General features: G+C 46.3%; 1 protein-coding gene across 1 annotated transcript in view; it reads right to left on the bottom strand.

Annotated features, from left to right (window-relative positions):
• Positions 1–18,520, bottom strand: part of Clpb (ClpB homolog, mitochondrial AAA ATPase chaperonin) — a 121,950-nt gene that overhangs the window by 51,713 nt on the left and 51,717 nt on the right. The window contains exon 5 of the mRNA XM_021198136.1: positions 12,281–12,409. Coding sequence (XP_021053795.1) covers positions 12,281–12,409 — 129 coding nt within the window. The remainder of the gene's footprint in view (positions 1–12,280; positions 12,410–18,520) is intronic.

The raw sequence follows: 18,520 nt of genomic DNA, 5'->3' as shown, positions 1-18,520 counted from the left end.
TGAATGCTGGGTGAGCACTCTACCAATTAAACTACATCCCCAGTCTCCCTTTTACAGTTTTGAATTTTAGATACAAGTTAATGCTCTACATATTTAAATTGCAAACTTGTGCCAATAGGTTAAGTAGTGAGGAAAAACCCTACAATGGAAAACAAATGGAAATATCAACCCATTACATTTCAAATGAATAATGAATATACCAAATGGGAGAACATGAACTTACACAGCTTAGGAGCTCCGTATGCATGCAAAGATAACATGTGTGAATCACAGATCCCTGAAGGGATCAACTGAAACTGGAGTCACTGCTGTTCTAACTTAGGAGTCCCACACTATGCATGTGTACAGGCAAACATTCATAATTCTGTAGACATGTAAGCAAGAGGACTTCAGTTTGGATCCTCAGACCCCATGGAAAAATGGAGCACAGTGGCACATTTGGAACCCCAGTGTTGGGGACAGAGACAAGGAGATTCCTTTAGCTTGGTGGCCTGTCAGTCTAGACTAGAGGTCCTGTTTCAAAGCAGTCAGGTGGAGAATGATTGTGGAAAACACCTGCTGTCAACCTCTGCCCCCTCCACATACACACACTCACACATCCTCCCCAACACCCCAACAGAAACACAGACATGTTGGCTGTCAACAGAAAGGACAGAAAGCAAACCCAGGGCTTCTTCCTCCTGGCTGCCTGTAAGGTAGCTGCCATTTCCTTTGTGGAGTCATGGCTGTCCTCTGACCTCTGGTGCAGAATAAGATCATAAAACAACAACAACAACAACAACAACAACAACAACAACCACCCCCCCCAACCCCACAAAACTATTTGGCAAAAGCCATTCTCAGTGAGCCCCTAAACTGCACGGTAACACATTCTTGTGCCCCCCTCCCCCGGACTAACTGCTAACAGAAGCCATAGGAGGATCATAAGAAAAGTCACAAGGCCTGCCTCTGAGGAGGACAAGAGATGTGGGCAGGGACCCTTCTTTGCTGTGTATCCCCCCATTGACACCCCCTCTCCTAAAGCACTGCATTAATCTTTATATTGTACCTTTTTAAAAATAAAAATTATGGTTACACACACACACACACCCCAATAATTTAAAAGTTATTTTGATTACAAATCTATCTTGTTTGTTTCATCCCAAAGGCTTTCTTTCCTCACTCAAGTCTCCCTCATAGTCCAGTGGGTGGCCATTTTCCTTCCTATAATCTCTGCATAGCATGCAGGTTCAGGGCTCATTTTGTTTCCACTTCACAGAGTAGCTTTGTTCTTTCCCTTCGCCTGCTTGAATTCTGAGGGCCTGGGCCTGCAGTCCCACCTCACCCTCAAGGCCGGCTATGAGGCTAGTGTGGGCCTTCTACCACCAGCTACCAGGAGGAAGACAGAGAAGGGCCTATATCTCATCTTTTATTCCCTATGTTGCCTGTGCCCACTTAGAGATGAACTCAGTCAATAAACACTTATTGTCACGTGCTGAGAGCAGGCTGAGATGCTGGGAGGATAGGCACCCAGGCCCTTACTCTGCCTTCTGAGAATATGGTTCAGTCCTGAGTAAGGGCAGTAAGAAAATTAGACAGGATGCTTTAAGAGCACACAGAGAAGCCTAGAGCGGAGATGGTGGTGATCAGTTGCAGAAAAAGAGTTAGTAGTTGCTGAATACATATGAAAATTTAGATTTGTATGCTCTTAGGTAGATCACAAGGCAACTGTTCATTCAATGTCACAAAACATCATAATAGAAAAATTTTGGGTATCACAGGCTAACTTATTTTAGGGTGGGTAAACTGACAGGGAAGGACTCAAGTCAGAAGGGTCAGTGTCAGAATGATGCAAGGGTCAGGCCCCAATGCCCAGTCAGCACTTCCTACCACTCAGAGATCTATTAGTTCAAAGGGGGTCTCTGAAAGCTTTCTTAGCAGCAAGCTCCCTTCTGTTACGATAAAAAGAATTCATTCCACATGCAATTCAAAAAGGAGTGCATGGTTCAGACCCACAGAGACCACCCTTGCTATGTTCTTCCCAAGACACAGTTAGGCTTTTCTCTAGAGAAAAGAGCACAGAAAGACTAGAGTCTAACTCCTTTTGGGGGAGGGAATCTTGGTTCTGGCTCATCTACAGGCTGACCTTTTGCTGGGATTCTGTAGGCCCTGTCCTTCAGGTTGCTATGGTCCTTTCCTATAGCAGTCTCTTTTCCAGTCTAAGATCCATGCCTTAGAGGGCTATCAATAAGTTGGGACAGGACAGCTGGCCTGGAATTGAGCCCTATTTAGCTGTTTCCAGGTACAGTGCAGGTGGAATACAGAATGACCTGCCTAGCCAATGCTGACCTCTCCTTCACCCAAGGGAGCCTGGGCTTCCAGGCTGCTACTGTTGGTGGTGATGAGCTCACGCCGGATGCCAGCCAGGCTCATCTGAGGACTGCTTGGAGCCCATTAAAGCCTTGATGAAATGCGTGTGCCTGGATGCCAGGTGGCTCTGGAAAGCATAGTGACTGGGCTCTCGTCTCCCCTCGTCACTCACTGATTACACAAGCATGGGGTTCAGAAGTCCCTCATCCTGGGGATGAGCAAGGGATGCTTCATTCTGAGCTGGATGAGTGCTGAGCACAGATCTCCGGGTCATGGTGGGCCTACATCACACCTGATCTACGGTGTGGATTGTAATGACAATACCACAGAACAGAGGTTCTAAACCCCTCTGGGGGTCACATATCAGATATCCTGTATATCAGATATTTACATTATGATTCATAACAGCAGAAAAATTAAACTTATAAAGTAGCAACAAAATATTTTTATGCTTGAGGGGGGTCACCACAGTATGAGGAATTGTACTAAAGGGTTGCAGCATTAGGAAGGTTGAGAACCACTGCCATAGAACATTCCTACTTCCTAGCATCGTTGGATCCAAGACTGCAGGTACCTAAGGGTGACTAACGGCCGTCTCCCTCCACAGGCTCTTAGGTTAGATGATGGCCTAGCATCTGCATTTCAGATGCTGGCAGAAATGGATTTGCTCAGGAGACTTGCCTCAGCTCTCCTGGACTAGATTAGGTTCCATTATCCTCTCACAGTACTTTCTTCTCGTCTGTAACAGTACTTGTATTATTTGCTAATAACTTAATTATTTGTCTGATGTTTCTACTGAGATACTTTAAGCTTTGCAAGGGATGGAGTATGCAATAAATATTTGGTTAAGATAATAAGACGAGGGGCTGGAGAGATGGCTCAGTGGTTAAGTCAGCTCAGTAGCTGCTCTTCCAGGACCTGGGTTCTAGTCCCAGTACCCAAATGACAGCTCTCAACAGTCTGTAACTTCAGTTCCAGAGAATCTGATAACCTCACACCAATGTACATAAAACAAAATTAAAATATTAAAAAATAAGATTAAATGGATCAAAATATCATTAAGAGTTAAGAGAATGTTTACAGATAAATTTTTACCACCATTCTTTAAAAATAAAAAACATTATTTGTGTGTGTATGTCACGTATTTATAGGTGACTGCAGAGATCAGAAGAGGATGTTGGGTGCCATGGAGCTGGAGTCACAGGTAGTTGCTGGCAGCCCAGACTGGGTGTGGGCAGGAGCTCAGTTCTCCAAGAGCAGCAAGTATTCTTAGGTAGTGAGCCATTTCTCCAGGTTCTCAATAGCATTCTTGAAAAAAAGGACACTGACTGATACCACTGACAGCTCATCTCATCTGATTCAAGTTCTCTTGGTTTGCTGACTTGCATCCAAGCAACCAGTCACCCATTCGAGACAGTATTTTTCAGTCCGGAATGGCATGGAATATTTTCTTTTCTTTTTCAACTTCTTTATTCAAATATGATTTACATGTCATAAAGTTTACCCAAAATATACAATTCAATGCTTTTTAGCAGACAGGCAGTACCATACAACCCTCACACAATCTACTTCATAACATTTTCATGCAAACCTTGTGCCCATTAGCAATCTCTTCTCAGCACTTCCCTTAGATAGCTGCTAGGATAAAGCAAGAGAGAAGCTTTTTTTGTCATCAACAAGATCTCTTCATTGTATAGATGAAAAAGTGATGCCAGAGAGTGATTCCAAAGATGAGAGTGGCGGGGTAGGGGCGGGTCACAGTTCCTGATGCCTGCGGCCTCTGACCACCTGCCATGTATTATGACTGTTGCGTATGCGCTGAACTTGAGGGCAGAGGCGATCTTACCTTCTGCTCATCTGTCTCCTCTGTCTGCCCAGAGGACCAGTACAGCAGTGATGATTAATGTGGAGCTTGTGAACCAGTGCCAGTCAGTGAGCTTCACTACCTGTCCTCTATCGGACACTTTCATAGTGACGCGCACGTTATTTTATGTCTATGGAAACTACTAACGTAGATGGCATTTTCTTTGAAAACATCCCCTTTTCTAATAATTCATTTTGATTGTACTTAAAGTATTGTTTCTCAGCCAAATTTTGGCTAAAATCTAATATAGAAGATAATGGTCTGTGGTAAATTAGAGATTCAAACAGAGACCAACCTTTCATAGATAGTGAGAGATGCACTGCCTTAGTTCGAGAACCTCCTCCTCCCTCCCCTCCCCCTCCCCCACCCTGGGTTCCTTGCATAGCACCTTTTCTTGGGCTTCCCAGCCTTACTACCTTCCACGGACAATGTGCAGCCTTAGCCAACACCAAGAAAACGACCACCTCCAATCTTCCTGTTCAGACCCACCTGTCCAACTGGCTGCTCTGCTGGCCATGTTGACAGCCCATGAGCTCCCATGTCAGTCAGTACTTTGAGTTACCTTCCTTACTATGGATCGTCTTTCTAGGAACATACAGACAGTGACATTGGAATAACTTTTATTAGGGTGGCTTGGTAGGGACCCTGAGAAGGGACATTTGAGTTAAGACTTAAATGATGGCCATCTTTGGAGAGATGAACAGAGTCATAGTTTTAATGAGAGACAACTATGGCCAGTGTTTCTGAGGAAGACTGACATGGGGAGAGAGCAGCGTCATGATGCTGCAGGAGTCTGGGTGGTAAGGCATTTAGGGCTCTGGCCTATGGTGTGGCTTCAATACTGAGGTCAAAGGTTTTAAGTAGGAAACTTTTTTGTTTGTTCCTTTTTTCGTTATTAGAGATATGGTTTCTCTGTTTAACAGCCCTGGCTGTTCCAGAATTTGCTCTGTAACCAGGTTGGCCTCAAACTCAAATCCACCTGCCTGTCTCCGGAGTGCACCACCAGCAGCAGCAGCAGCACTGGGGTGTGGCCTATTTTACAAAGACCTCTTTGATTGTTCATTGGTGAAAGGCTTAAGAGGACCAGGAGTAACAGAGAGAACATTCTTCTGAGGGCAGCCCAGGAGAGGTATGTCCATGGAGTGGAAGAGAAAAGAATTCAAGGATGATTTAGGTTTTAGGGTCTGACACTCAAGGTGATGCTGGCCCCACTGAGGGTAACAGTTGAGGTTCAGCAAACAGGAGAAGCTGAGGAAGCAGAGTGAGGGGTGGCAATTATTTCCTTGGAATTTTAGTTATTAAGACATGCAAGAAATGGGGTGAGTTCTAGAGTTGGCTACAAGGCTGTTTGTTGCTGTTGTTTTCTAAATGCATGAGGTGAAGGTACACTATCAAACTCATGAGGATGGGAATCTATGGAAGGAGAAAATAATGCAGGAGAGAAAGGCTGGAGTGTGTGTGTGTGTGTGTATATGTGTGTGTGTGTGTGTGTGTGTGTGTGTGTGTGTGTGTGAGAGAGAGAGAGAGAGAGAGAGAGAGAGACAGAGACAGAGACAGAGACAGAGACAGAGTCCTTGAGAAGGCGGGAGGAAAAAGGAACTGCTGTCATTGCTGGAGAACAGAAGGTGACACTCTGGGAAGGGTACAGGGCAGGCAGAGAGGAGGAGACAGAGGTAGAATGAGGAAGCTCCCTTCTATCTACAGTGCATCTTCTTTGTGAAATATTACAACAGCTTGGGAGTTGGCAAGGGATCTGAGGGGGGAAAAGTCTGAGAAGCTGTCTTGGTCTAGAATAAGAAAGTGATTTTCCTTATGAAGTCAGTGCATGTGACTTGGCACCACAGTGTGAGATTTATGGTCATGCACGTGGAGTGGGAGTCAGGTCCCACACACAGGACTCAGAGAAAAATGCAGAAGCACAGGAGGATGCAGCTGAGTATAGCTTCAAGGTAGGGACCCTGCGTAACTGTACGGCAGAACACCATGGAAGCCCTGGGTGTCTTCCTCCAGTCACTCCCAGTGTTGTAGGGATTAGCCACTACTCTGACTTCCTACACCACTGACTAGTTCTGCCTATTCTGAGCTCTAAGTAGAGGCACACTGCTAAGGCATTGGGCCCATGCACGTTGACAGAGCACAAGTCATTCATTCCCACTGTTACAAGAATTCTACAATTTATTCACCTATTGCAGAAGCAGATCAACAGTTTATCAGTGCAAATACCATCCCCTGCAGCAAGCTTTCCTTACCTTAGAGACTCAAAAACTTCTGGTTTGTGACAGGTTCTCATCTCAGATTGGCTTTGAACACGTGCTGGCCTCAAACTTAGTATTCTATTGCCTGAGGACCCTGAGGGCTCTGATTACTGTTTGTTTGTTTGTTTGTTTGAGGCAGGATATCCTATAGCTCCAGGTTGGCCTCAAACTGGATCGTCTGGCCTCTACCTCCTAAGTTCTGGGCTGACAGGTGTTTCACAACACATAACTTAAGATATTTTCTCTGTGATCACACAGCACCTTCTCTGGATCTCTACTATCACATCAGAGTCATTATTAAATGTCTCGGTTTCTCATAAACTATGAGTTCCTTAAGGGCAACACCCAGGCCTGCATCACATTTATTGGCCTGGAGCCTGTAATAGGTACTCAGCAGAATGATGGCTAATCTTCACTGTCTCCTTGATTATGCCAAAAAGCCCCTAGTAAGGGCTAAAGCATCCAGAGCTGTGTGAGTATGAGTTTCCAAAGAGAATTAGCTAAGCAGGGGAGGGGGCAGAGACGGATGGAGAGATGGACAACACAATACCCATTCTGAACATGGGTAATACGATCACATATGCTGGGGACCTGGAAGGAATAAAAGGGGCAGGGAGAGAATGCCAGCTAGCACAGTCTCGCTCTCCTCTCCTTCATACATGCTGCTCTGCCACACCTTCCCCACCGCGATGATCTAACACCTCTGAAACTGTGAGCAAAATGACTCCTTTCCCTTTAATATTTATACTGGGTACAGTCACAGCAATAAAAAGTTTGACTACAACAGCAAATGCTTGATAAACGACTGAAGAGACTTGCTCAGAGTCTAAACAGGACACCAGGGCTGGAAGAGGTTCTCGACATCTCTTCAGTAGCTGCTCTATTTTGTAAGAGAAAGGGTTTGCACAAAGGAGAATTTGTGGGCGCCACAGCCACAACTCCTGACCCTTCTCTGTGCTACTGGGTGTGAAGTTTCAACAGAGGGCAGACAGCCCCAGGCAAAGAAAGCTGACGGCACAACATCTGCTGATGTAGACAGATGGACAGACAGTGAAGTGGAACAAGAAACGGAACACTAAGTTTTGGTCCTAATGATGGGCTAGCAACAGGCTGCTGCATGGAGGATGGTAGCACTGGGCAGGCTTTGCCTCAGGCGGGGCAGCAGGAATTTAGGAACTCAGTGGATGCTGGCAGGTTAACACTGAGAGTTCATCCAGGCACTCAGAGAAGGGGTCAAAGAGGAACTTTCAAAGTAGGAAGGAAAGGCTGCGGGAGGCCCTGAGGAGGTGGATTAGATTTCAGAAGGGCCAAGTGTAGCTGAGGTAAAGAACACTAGTGATGAAACAGGAAGCAGCAGTGGGAAGAAGAGATACAGAGGTGCTCAGACGGGAGGCAGCAGGATGCTGTGGGTGGGCAGGGTACTCCCAAACATGTGCTCAGTAGTGTGCCCATGTGGAGCTAAGGAGGGGAGAGATAGTCCCCGGAGTCCCACCCATCTTAGTGTAGCAAGTGATGCTGTAACCTAGCCCCAGGGACAGGAAAGATGCTCAGCAGGAAGGTGGCCCAGGAACTGGGGACTGGCAGGTAGAAAGAAGCCTGCCAGCCTGAGAAGGCCTCAGTGGGAGGCAAATGGCAGAAAGAATCACAGGACCAGAGGGACAGCACTGGAAACACTGGGTGGGTGCTAAAGGCTGGCAGGAAGCACAGCTAAGTGTCAGGCTGATAAAAAATGGTTTTATCACCTCTCCCTAGAGTGGCATTTACCTTGTACTATTTTAGATGCCTCAGAGAAAAGTGAGTTCCTTATATACAATAGATGCCTTGGGGCTTTAGAGCTTATTTCTCTGAAGGAACTGAGTCAAAAAACCCCACCATGATTAGAGGCATGTTTTAGGCAGACAGAGATGTTCATGGGAGCACATTCCTGAGAGGAAACTGTTAATGCAGCTTAACAGCCCTGGGTTACTGACATAAGGCAGCTGCAGCCCCCCCCCCCTTCTCTTCCCAGTCATTGTGCCCACCTGTCCTCCTCCATGCTCTCTAGTACTTGCAAAGTCAAGTACGAAAGCAGAGCCTTCCTGCTCCAAGCCAACAACAGACAGAGGCAGCAGCATCAAGGATGAACATACACGGTCAGTATATGTCATAGTATACTGCAGGATTGACACCAGTTAAGACAATGTCTTCCTATTAGTCTTCCTGGAAAGAGGGCATCGTCCATTCACCCAGCATCATCCACTTGCCCAGCAGTCTTCTTTCTGTCACTTATACCACCTCCTTGCCCATCAGGGACAAGAGGCTCATGTCCACAGAGCCCCTTGTCCATCCTCCAGTGGGAGTACCACTCCTCCATTTCCATCCTCTTGTGGGAGCACCCACTCCATTGCCATGGCCTGTTTGCATATCTGTTACCATGAGAGTTTCAGGGTCAAACAGTGCACCTGATCCTTAAGATGCCTTGAGGTGCACGATCTCAGAGATATCAAATAGTTTAACATAATGATTTAACAGAGACATATTTTAAAGCCAAGTCTGTCTCCAAAGCTTGGATAGTTTACAGTTATGGGGTTTCTTGAAATAGGAAAAAATGACCCTGAGCAGTCAATGATAAGCTCTGGGCTTATCAATGTAAATGTTCATGGGGGACAAGTAGGAAAGGTTTCCCAGTGGGGGCAGGTCTCTGAGTACATGTGGGTGAGAAGTGAGGAAATACAACAGCACTCTAAGCAGCATGTGGTATGTGGAAGGCAGAGACAGAGGTTAAGAGAAATGGAGTTAAAGCTGCCAGCATTGAGTGTGATTTCTGTATCTAAGTCATAATGATAACTGCTAATGATGAAAACATGTTTGTCCTTCAGTTTGGACTGAGACCTCACATAGGCACATAAATCATTAATACATGTGGTAAAGGGAGAAGTGAGAGTGAGGGTGTGACTCAACTAGAGGACAGCAGGAGGGGGGCACTGGGGACAGATCTGGAAGGACAGCAGGAGAGAGGGGCACTGGGGGACTGTGATCAAAGCACAAAAAAACTACTATATGTAATTAATATACCCCAGTAAAAATGAAAAGAAAAGGAACTACTTGTCACAACACATTTAACATGTGTCTGCCAGGGAGTTTTACATCTACTATTAATCTGCACTTATTCCTGTGAAGATGTCATGTGACACATAAAACCAAGACTAAGAGTTAGGATAACCTGTCCAAGGCAAGCTGGTTAGCGGATGGCTAGAGACTGGGATTCCACCCCCATTAGCTGCTTCTGCCTGTGCGCTTTTCTATTACTCCATGCTGCCTCCTACAGGCTGGAGGGTGTCCACATCACCAGCACGATGCTGTTGCCTGGCCTCTTTACAACTCAAATAGAGCATGAGTGGCTGCTCCCTCTACCCCTCACCCACAGACCCAGGGACCTAAACCTCTGTGAACTCTGTGAGCAGAGTTCTGTGCCTATGCTTGCCTTGGGTGTTGCTACAGCAAAGCTGGTGGTCAGAACACTCTGATAAAGCTGATGGGCAGGAAGGCAGACCCTTTGGAAAAGGTCAGCAGAGGTCAAAGACTTTGGAAATGTTACTGACAACAGCCCCTAGGACAAGAGAGCGGGATCCTGCCTCTCGGTTGGCTAGTCACATACACTGGTAGACTAAGGGAGGTCAAGAAGGGGAGAGGGGTCAGAAGTTGGCAGGCCTGCAGGCCCTGAGTGACAGCAACTTGTTCGGGTCTAGAAGGGAGAAACAAGTGGGCTGATGGTTTTGGCCCTCGAGGCTGGGAAACCAGGGCACGGGTATAAATGGATGACTACTAAAAAGGCAGGTGGAAGAAACGCAAAGGTGGGGGCTTAGGGCATCGGTTCCAAGTCACCGGACAGGAAAACATGTCCCTGAAACAGCTCAAAGGGCTAGCCTTGGCCTGGGGGCCTGGGGGTGGAGGGAATCTCATAAAGGCCCTTGCTTCTTCATTGTAAAGGTGTTCGACCTGGAAGAGAAGCGTGGAGGGCTTCTTGTGGAGTGACCTCTTTCTGTTTGGTGGCTGGAGGAAGCAGGGCTATGGAAGCAGGAGAGAATGACCAGGCATACTGATTTTAAGGCATGGCAGAGAGAAGCATGCTCTAAATGTCTTGCAGGAGAGCTTTCCAAAGGACAGAGTTGGAAGCCTTCTGCTTGGAGGTGTTGTTGAAGTCTCTGCTTCTGGGAGCTCTGAGTCCTTACTCTAAGAGTACCAGCCACCCAGGCAAAGTCACCATGCCACAGGGTCCAGTTATGAAACCCGTGTGGCTATGGCTGACAGGAGGTAACCAGACTGGGTTCCTGGGAAGTGTCCCTAGCCTGAGGACAGCACACATGCTGGAAGATAATCAGAAGGCAAAGGCTGCGGAACAGAACAAACTTCACAGGCTGATGTTGGAAAATGGGTAGATGGCAAAAATAGAAAGTTGGTAGACATTACACAGTGGTCACAGCTTATTAAAAAGGGGTCCCCATGAGTCATTGTGAAGCAAAGTGGGACCACCTGAGCCAAGAGTGGATGCTTCAGCACTTGACAGAACCCAAGGGGATGGCCACCAATCTTGGAGAGACAAGACACTCATTAGAGTAATGCAGAGGCCCTAGAAAGAACCATCTAGTTCTTTTAGATCCCACGGAGAATGAACCATACCCAGGAGGACCCTAGGTTCCAGCCCCAAGGATGGGTCCCTAGCCTTCAAGCAGCAGCAGCCAATGAGTAAACAGGCGTTCTTCTGCTACTGTCACAGGGATCTGGGTCTCCCACATGCTGCCTCTACTCCCTTAGGAGCTGATGGGGGCAAGGGGAACTAAGAAGGAAATGGCTGCCTGAAGGTGCTCGGCAGTGAACTGTGTGCCTGACTTGGATGGGACCGGGTCAGCCCAAGTCTGGTGCATGTTACCTCTGTAATGACACTGACACTCCTGAAAGGAAGGACATTTATCATTCAGCAGGTATTTATAGAATATTTACTATGTGCCAAGAACCATGTGGGTACTAGGGATACTGAGTTAGTCGGTGTGGTTTGCAATTTCAGAAGGTCAGTCGGATGAGAAGCCTCCCACTTTGTTACTGTTGGGTTTGTTTTGTTGTTTTGTTTTGTTTTGTTTTGGAGAGTGTCTCAACTATGTAGAATTCACTCTGAAGTCCAGGCTGTCCTCAAACTTAACTTCCTCGTGTCCCAGCCACTTGAGTGCAAGTCCAGATGTGAACAGGACACCATGGCTCAGAGTAATGAGGAAGCATAAGGGACACTGCAGCAGGGCCAAGATCCAGAAGAACTCTGTGACAAGGGTTAACAGGGGTTAGCAGGGCCTGACATGACTTCCCTTGCTCCCCTGGTCCTGTTCTGGAGGTCACAGGAGAAAAAGAGAACACTTTTGGAAAGAGCCATCAATTAAGAAAACTCTCACACTGGGGCTGAAGAAATGGCTAAGCAATTAAGGGTACTTCCTGTTCTGCCAGAGGACTCAAGTTCAGTTCCCCACAACCACGTTGCCTCTGTGACTCTAGCTCTAGGAAGACCTGATGGCGCTCACCTCCAAGGACACCTAAGCTCACTCAGGTGTACATATCTACTTTACCGAATTATTTTTTTTAATGTTAAAAAAAAAATCCCTTATTGCAGAGTAGATACTGTCCACCACCACCCCCCCTCCAGGTCACTAACATACACCAACCACCAGAGGACAAATCACACATTGACACTTCTTCTTGGGAAACAGATCACTCTTTTAGCTCAAGGAGAGTAGCACGGTGCCAGAAGAGTGGGGGCCTCTCCTGCCAGCCACTGCCTAGCTCTTACCTCCGTCCAGCAGCTCCTTGACGATGCTGTAGTCGTCGGCCAGGACAGCATAGTGCAGGGCTGTGCAGCCTTTGAAGCTAGCACGGTGGTTTAGCCGGTTGTTGAAGTCATCCTCTCGAGTGACTAGGACTGAGGAACAAAAAATCCAACCCGCCATTAGTAACGCATCAGTCTGTGCTTGCTCAGGGTACCCCCACCCCCTACTTTCCTCACCCATCTCCCTTTAGTTTAGGGTTTCACTATGAAGAGCAGGCTGGCTCAGAACTAGCAGAGATAGGTCTGCCTCTACCTCTTAGCGATAGGACTAAAGTGTGTTCCACCACAGTTAGCTCTTTTTGGCCTGCTTCTAACCCTCCGAGACAGTGTCTCACCATGTAGACCAGGCTAGCCTTGAACTCACAGATCCAACTGTCTCTGTCTCCTTAGTATTGGCAATAAAGGCCAGGGCCACCGTGTTGGGCTTCTTTGGTCCTTTAGAACAAAAGACCAGCTAAGGCTGGTCTTTATCTTGCAGTGATCCCCCTGCCTCTATCTCCCATGTGCTGGCATTCCAGGTGTGAGCCACTATGTCCCATCTCACCTACTGTTTTTTGAAATTATTTTTAATGTTTTTGAGGTCAGGTTTTTCTCTATATACCTCAGGCTGGCCTCAAACTCACAGTGGTCCTTTTGCTTCAACTGCTTAGCTCTTCAACGTTTTAAGTTATCTATGTAATTCTAAATATACTACATATACTACATAAATACTATATATTAAGCAGCACCTACACTGTGTGCCTGGCCATCTGGGCAGGGCAAGAGGAAGCAAAACAGTCTGGTTTGTTTCATGAGCATTGGCTGACATGTAGGAGTCATTCTGGGGACATGAAGTGAATCAGAATGGTCTCTGACCTAATCTGACAAGAGAAGCAGATAATACGCAGATGTTTAGAGTGTGCAGATAAAGTCTATGTTGGGGTGCATTAGGGTAACACAGAGCCAGGGGACAGGCGAGCTCAGCTTGAGCATGAAGAACAGGTTCAGGAAACACTGGGTAACTCAAAGACTGAGGAGTCTGGGTCAGAAGGTGGAGGTGGGCAGAGGACCAGGGGAGTGGGGGTGGGGTCAGACTATCTGTGCAGAAGCCACAAACCTCTGCTGTTTACAGTTTGGTAAATGACTTAAAGCTTAAAATCTGATTTACAAAATCAAACAAAAATTAAAACTACAGAAGAGTACAAAGAAGAAAAAGGAGCCCATACCTCAGCAACTGGAGAAGGCACATTTAACATTTCAGTCTGGCTGTGTGTGCATTCCCTACAAAGGTGGAATTTACTGTATCTGTAATTTACTGTTTGGGGGCACTGAGTATTGAACCTGTTGTTGAACACATTTGTGTGCATGACAGACAAGAGTTCTACCATTGAGCTCCCCGACTCCTGCAATCTCATTTTTGTTCCCCTAGACAGGGTTTTTTTTGCATAGTTTCAGATATCCTTTAACTTGCTCTGCCCGCCTTTCTCCCCACAAGTGCTGGACTAAAGGCATGTGCCACCACTGCCCAATGTCATCTGATTTTTTTCACTCTTAAAAACATTTTCTGAAAGGTAAAGCCAGACAAACCCTGCAAACCCTCGGCTCACTTCAGTCCTCCTCAGACCCCTCCTTTCTCTCTCCAGCTCATTAAAAGCAAGCAAGCAAACAAACCTGAGACTGTTGGTGCTTTTCAAGCCCTCTGGATTGGTGGGCACATCTGCTTACCAGACTGGCCGTGGCTTATGCTGCTGCCCGGACACTTTCAGACCGGCTAATAACCTAGAAGGTTCCACCCTCTGAGGCATCCCCTGAGAGGGAAGGCCTCATAGAGCAGATACTAGCCTGCTTTTGTGACAAGGTTTCTGTTTCCCTCGTGCTGGAAATTAACCCAGAAACCAATTTTCTCTCATGTTCACTCTTGAGCTCAGTTTGTTGGGGGCAGAATCTAGGACCCAAGTCCTACCTCCCAGTGTCACTCCTCTCCTGTCCCCTGGCACTAACCCTGTAAAGGGCAGGCTCTTTTTCAGCCTCGGACCTAAGTCCTACCTCCCTGTGTCACTCCTCTCCTGTCCCCTGGCACTAACCCTGTAAAGGGCAGGCTCTTTCAGCCTCTTAAGGTACAAAAGAACGTGGACAAGGCAAGGTGGGACCTTGCCTAGATAGAAGCACAGGGCAGGTAACACCTAAGCGAGTCCTTCTGAGTGCTTTCGGAATGAACTAACAGTGTGCCCCTCCTACAATACTAAAGACACTATATAAATAAAGTTCTGAAAGCCAGAAGGCCACTCAGTAGTCATAATCCAGTCCCAGTTTTTAAGAAGCGAATACGAAAGCTCAGCTTACTTGGCTAGTTAAGTGGTTGTGTAAGAAGCGTGGGAGGCTGAGGGAGAAGGACTGAGGGAGAAGTCTAGTAGTCAGACTCTCCTCAGCACCAATGAGTTCCTGCTCTTTGTGCCAACGAAATAATCAAGCATAGAGAAAGAAGCAGAGTGGGGATGTTGTGGTACCAGGCCTTAGCAAATTGTATTTCCTTCTTTTCTTTCTCAGACAACGCTACAAGACATTCGGTGGAACCTAGCTATACCATATTACTATATGGTAATATGGTAATAGCCTGAGATGTGTAGCTAGCACCCTAACAAGCTTGCCTGGGTGGAAGCATTTCAAACCAAAAAGAAGATAGCGGAGCTCAGAGCTGGAGACCAGACCACACTGCTTGCCTTAGAGTGTTAAGAAAATTTCTGAGCAGCAACAATTAGATGGGCCTCTGGGCACATCTGAGGGGAGTATCTAGATAGCTTAGCCTCTGGACTCATGAGGGTTTATGTCTATTAGCCCGGGCACATCTGAGGAGGGAGTATCTAGATAGCCAAGTCTCTGGACGTACATCAGCCTGGGTGCATTTGAGGGGGCACCTGGATTAGCCTGGCCTTGGGGCACATATGAGAGGAGTTATCCAGACTAGCATAGCCTCTGGGTACATGTAATGGTATCTATACTTCTCCTGTACACGCCCTTTAAGAACTCAGAATGGCCTGCCCTTAGTCACAGTCATGATAGTCACTTACTCTGTTATATCCCCTCATGCTGGGAATCGTGTTTCTAGCCTACTGCAGATTAGGAGAAGAAAATAAGGCTGGGAGGACAATTCAGAGTCAAGCAGATTGATCACAATCAAACACTAGCCAGGCAGGGAGGGAAAAGTACAGACAATGAAAAGCTGAAAAAGGATTCCAAGCACAGCACCTCAAAAGGCCCTGAGGGCATCTCTGAACTGCCACACAGGACATTAACTGCTGGATGTAATGATAAACTGGAAGAAAAGTGATAGTTGGCTCAAGAAAGCAAGAAGGGTGTAATCCATTTTACAAAGGAAGCCTATCATTCATTCAACAAACAAGTGTAATGAGCACTAGCCCACAGTGGTAGATGTAATAATAAATGAATAGGCCCATTTCCAACTGTAAGAATTAACTGTCTGATTCGAGAATCAAACCAATATTGTGTTTTCACAAGTGCACTGACAAGGCTATGCATACAGGGGTCTTACCACAAAAAGCAGGTGATTTCAAGAAACAGAGAGGGGGCTACTTCAGGTAAACGCCAGCAGAGGACCAGTTCTATAGGCCAGTGACAAGCACTATTCATGAAGAGTCCTGCTTGCTGGCTAGTTCCTTTCTAGGCCTCTAACAAAGAGTCACTTTGTCCAGTGGTCCTTCCTGCAGTTGAGGTAGGCATCGCTCCTGAGGGCTCCTCTAGCATCTCCTCCCTCTCTCAAAGATATCACACTGTAGCCACATGTGGCTGTGGCTGTGCTTTCCTACCAGGCAGGCTCACTGTTTTCTTCACCATAGACAGTGTGAGTCAGGCGCTCAGCACAGCCCAGTCCCAAGTCCCAAATGATGGACAAGTCTTTGCCCAAATCAGCAAGTAGACATAAACTGGTGCCTCTTTTATAAATACCAAGAATCTAAAATACTAAAAAATTTAAAACTCTTTTTTTCCCAAAAAATATTTTTCAATATTGGCATCTTTCTGATTTTGTTTGGGACTGGTGACAGGAGCAGAGGCAGGAGGATTACAAATGTGAAACTATCCTAAGTGACACAGGAAGACCTTGTCTCAAAAAATGTTCCTAATTTTGGAGCATTTAGAGTTCATATTTTTGGATTAGAGATGTTCAACCAATAAAACCTATACACAAACATTTCAAATTCCAAACAAAGTCCTAAATCTGAGATCCTTTTGGTGCCAAGCATTTTGGATAGATATATTCAACATCTCATATAATTAAAGTTCAGATATTTCTGTTTGTAGAAAACAATAACATCTACAAACAAATCTTTAGTGAAAGCAGTAGAGAATGGCTAGCAATTGAGCAAGCTCTGGAGCCAGACCACTGTGTTTGAACCCTAAATGTACTGTGCAGGTTCACACCATCTGCTTGACCTCTCTGTGCCAAACTTCTCTGTCTGTAACGGAAAGAACAGAAACCTCTTGGTGAATGGGTATGGTATTACAGCATCTCATACACACCTAATCTCAGTGTCAGCTGTTATCCTTTTAACCTAGTCTCTCACAAAGACCTTGCCTCACAAAGGGCATGGCAGGTATGAGGTAACTATCACCTATTCCATGGAGCATGGAACCAGCAGTGTCTGGTTAGGGCCCCACAATGCTGGTGCTCTCCAGAGTCACAAGGATTTTCATTTCAGAACTGCGCGGGGAGCTATAAGTTTACGCTCCCATTTCACTGGAGAACTCTTTTCAGAAGGGTGCCATTTGGTGTCTATTCCGTGCTTGGCATGACACATAGTGCCGAGTGTTAGCAGCCTGTGGTCCCCACAGGCTCATATATGGAAGGCAGCTATGCTCATCACTATACCACTAAGGCAGGTCACAGGCTCATATTTGAAAGCTGGGTCCCCAGCATCCTAACAAGCTAGCTTGGGTGGAAGCACTTCAGACCTGTAGTCAAAATGAAGGTGGTAGAACAATTTTGGGAAGGACTAGGAGGTGAGGCCTTTTTGGAGAAGGGGTGTCACTGAGCATGGACTTTGAGGTTTCAAAAGTCCCTACCTGGCCCAGTCTCGTTATCTCTACCTCTAACTTACAGTAAGCTGTGAGTTCTCAGCTACTGCTCCAGTGCCAAGCCTGTCTGTCTGCTCTCATGCTTCTTGCTATGGACTCAACCCCTAGAATTGTAACCAAGCTCCAATAAAAAATGGTTTTGCCTTGGTTATGATGTTTCTTCATAATAATAGAGAAGTAACTAAGGCACAGCCTCACTGCTAAGTAATAAAAAGGCCCAATTCTGAGATCCCATACTCTTCTCAAGCCATAAAAGATAGATGAAGGTAGAACGGGGAGAAGAAAAAGGACAGTGGGCCACAGCCCTCTCTCTGCCTGAGTAAGCAAACTCATGCAAGGGAATGATCAAGCCTGTCTCACCAGTGGGCTACCACAGCGGTCTCCTGAGGCCCAGGATTTTGGGCCAGCTGGCCGTTATCCAGTGAACCATCTCCTTTTCAACAAAGACATCTTCCCACTTGTCTCCAGCACAGGGGTGGCAGGCTCTTCTTTCAGAGAAGCTTTTCCTGTCCTTGCGGGAGGTCCCCCCCCCCTCTGCCCACAGTGCTCCCACTGGCAGTGGAGTGACTGCCACTACTCTGCTCACTTCTGCCCCACTCACCTGTGAATTGTAAGTTAGTTTATGCCTAAAGGGTCCACAGCCAGGGTCAGGACCACAGTAGCAGTTAAAAAGAATCTCCATGGCCTTCATGTAGCTCTGGCTACTTACTGCCACAAACAAACAAACAAACAAACAGCCTGCTTCCCATGCTGAGAAATATACCCCAGGTGGCATATAGCACTCAGGAGCAGAGGCAGGTCTATATCTGAGTTCAAGGCCAGTCTGGTCTATATAGTAATTTCGAGGCCTGCCAGGCCTACAACATGAGACTCTAGCTCAAATAATAAATAATTTAAAAAGTACACAGATACTTATAGCAATGTATTCATAAAAGTCCAAGGTAGAAACAACATAATATCCATAAACTGACGAATAAACATTTACAACAGCATATTATTCAGCCATAAAAAGGAATAAAGTAATGATATTTGCCACAATGTATATGAAACATAATGCTATGTAAGTCAAAGATGATGATATAGTATATGGTTCCATGTACATAGAATGGCCATCTTAGGCAATCTACAAAGATG

The sequence above is a fragment of the Mus pahari genome, chromosome 1 (genome assembly GCF_900095145.1).
Source record: "Mus pahari chromosome 1, PAHARI_EIJ_v1.1, whole genome shotgun sequence".
Taxonomy (NCBI): Eukaryota; Metazoa; Chordata; class Mammalia; order Rodentia; family Muridae; genus Mus; species Mus pahari.
This window is presented reverse-complemented; position numbering and strand designations above follow the sequence as displayed.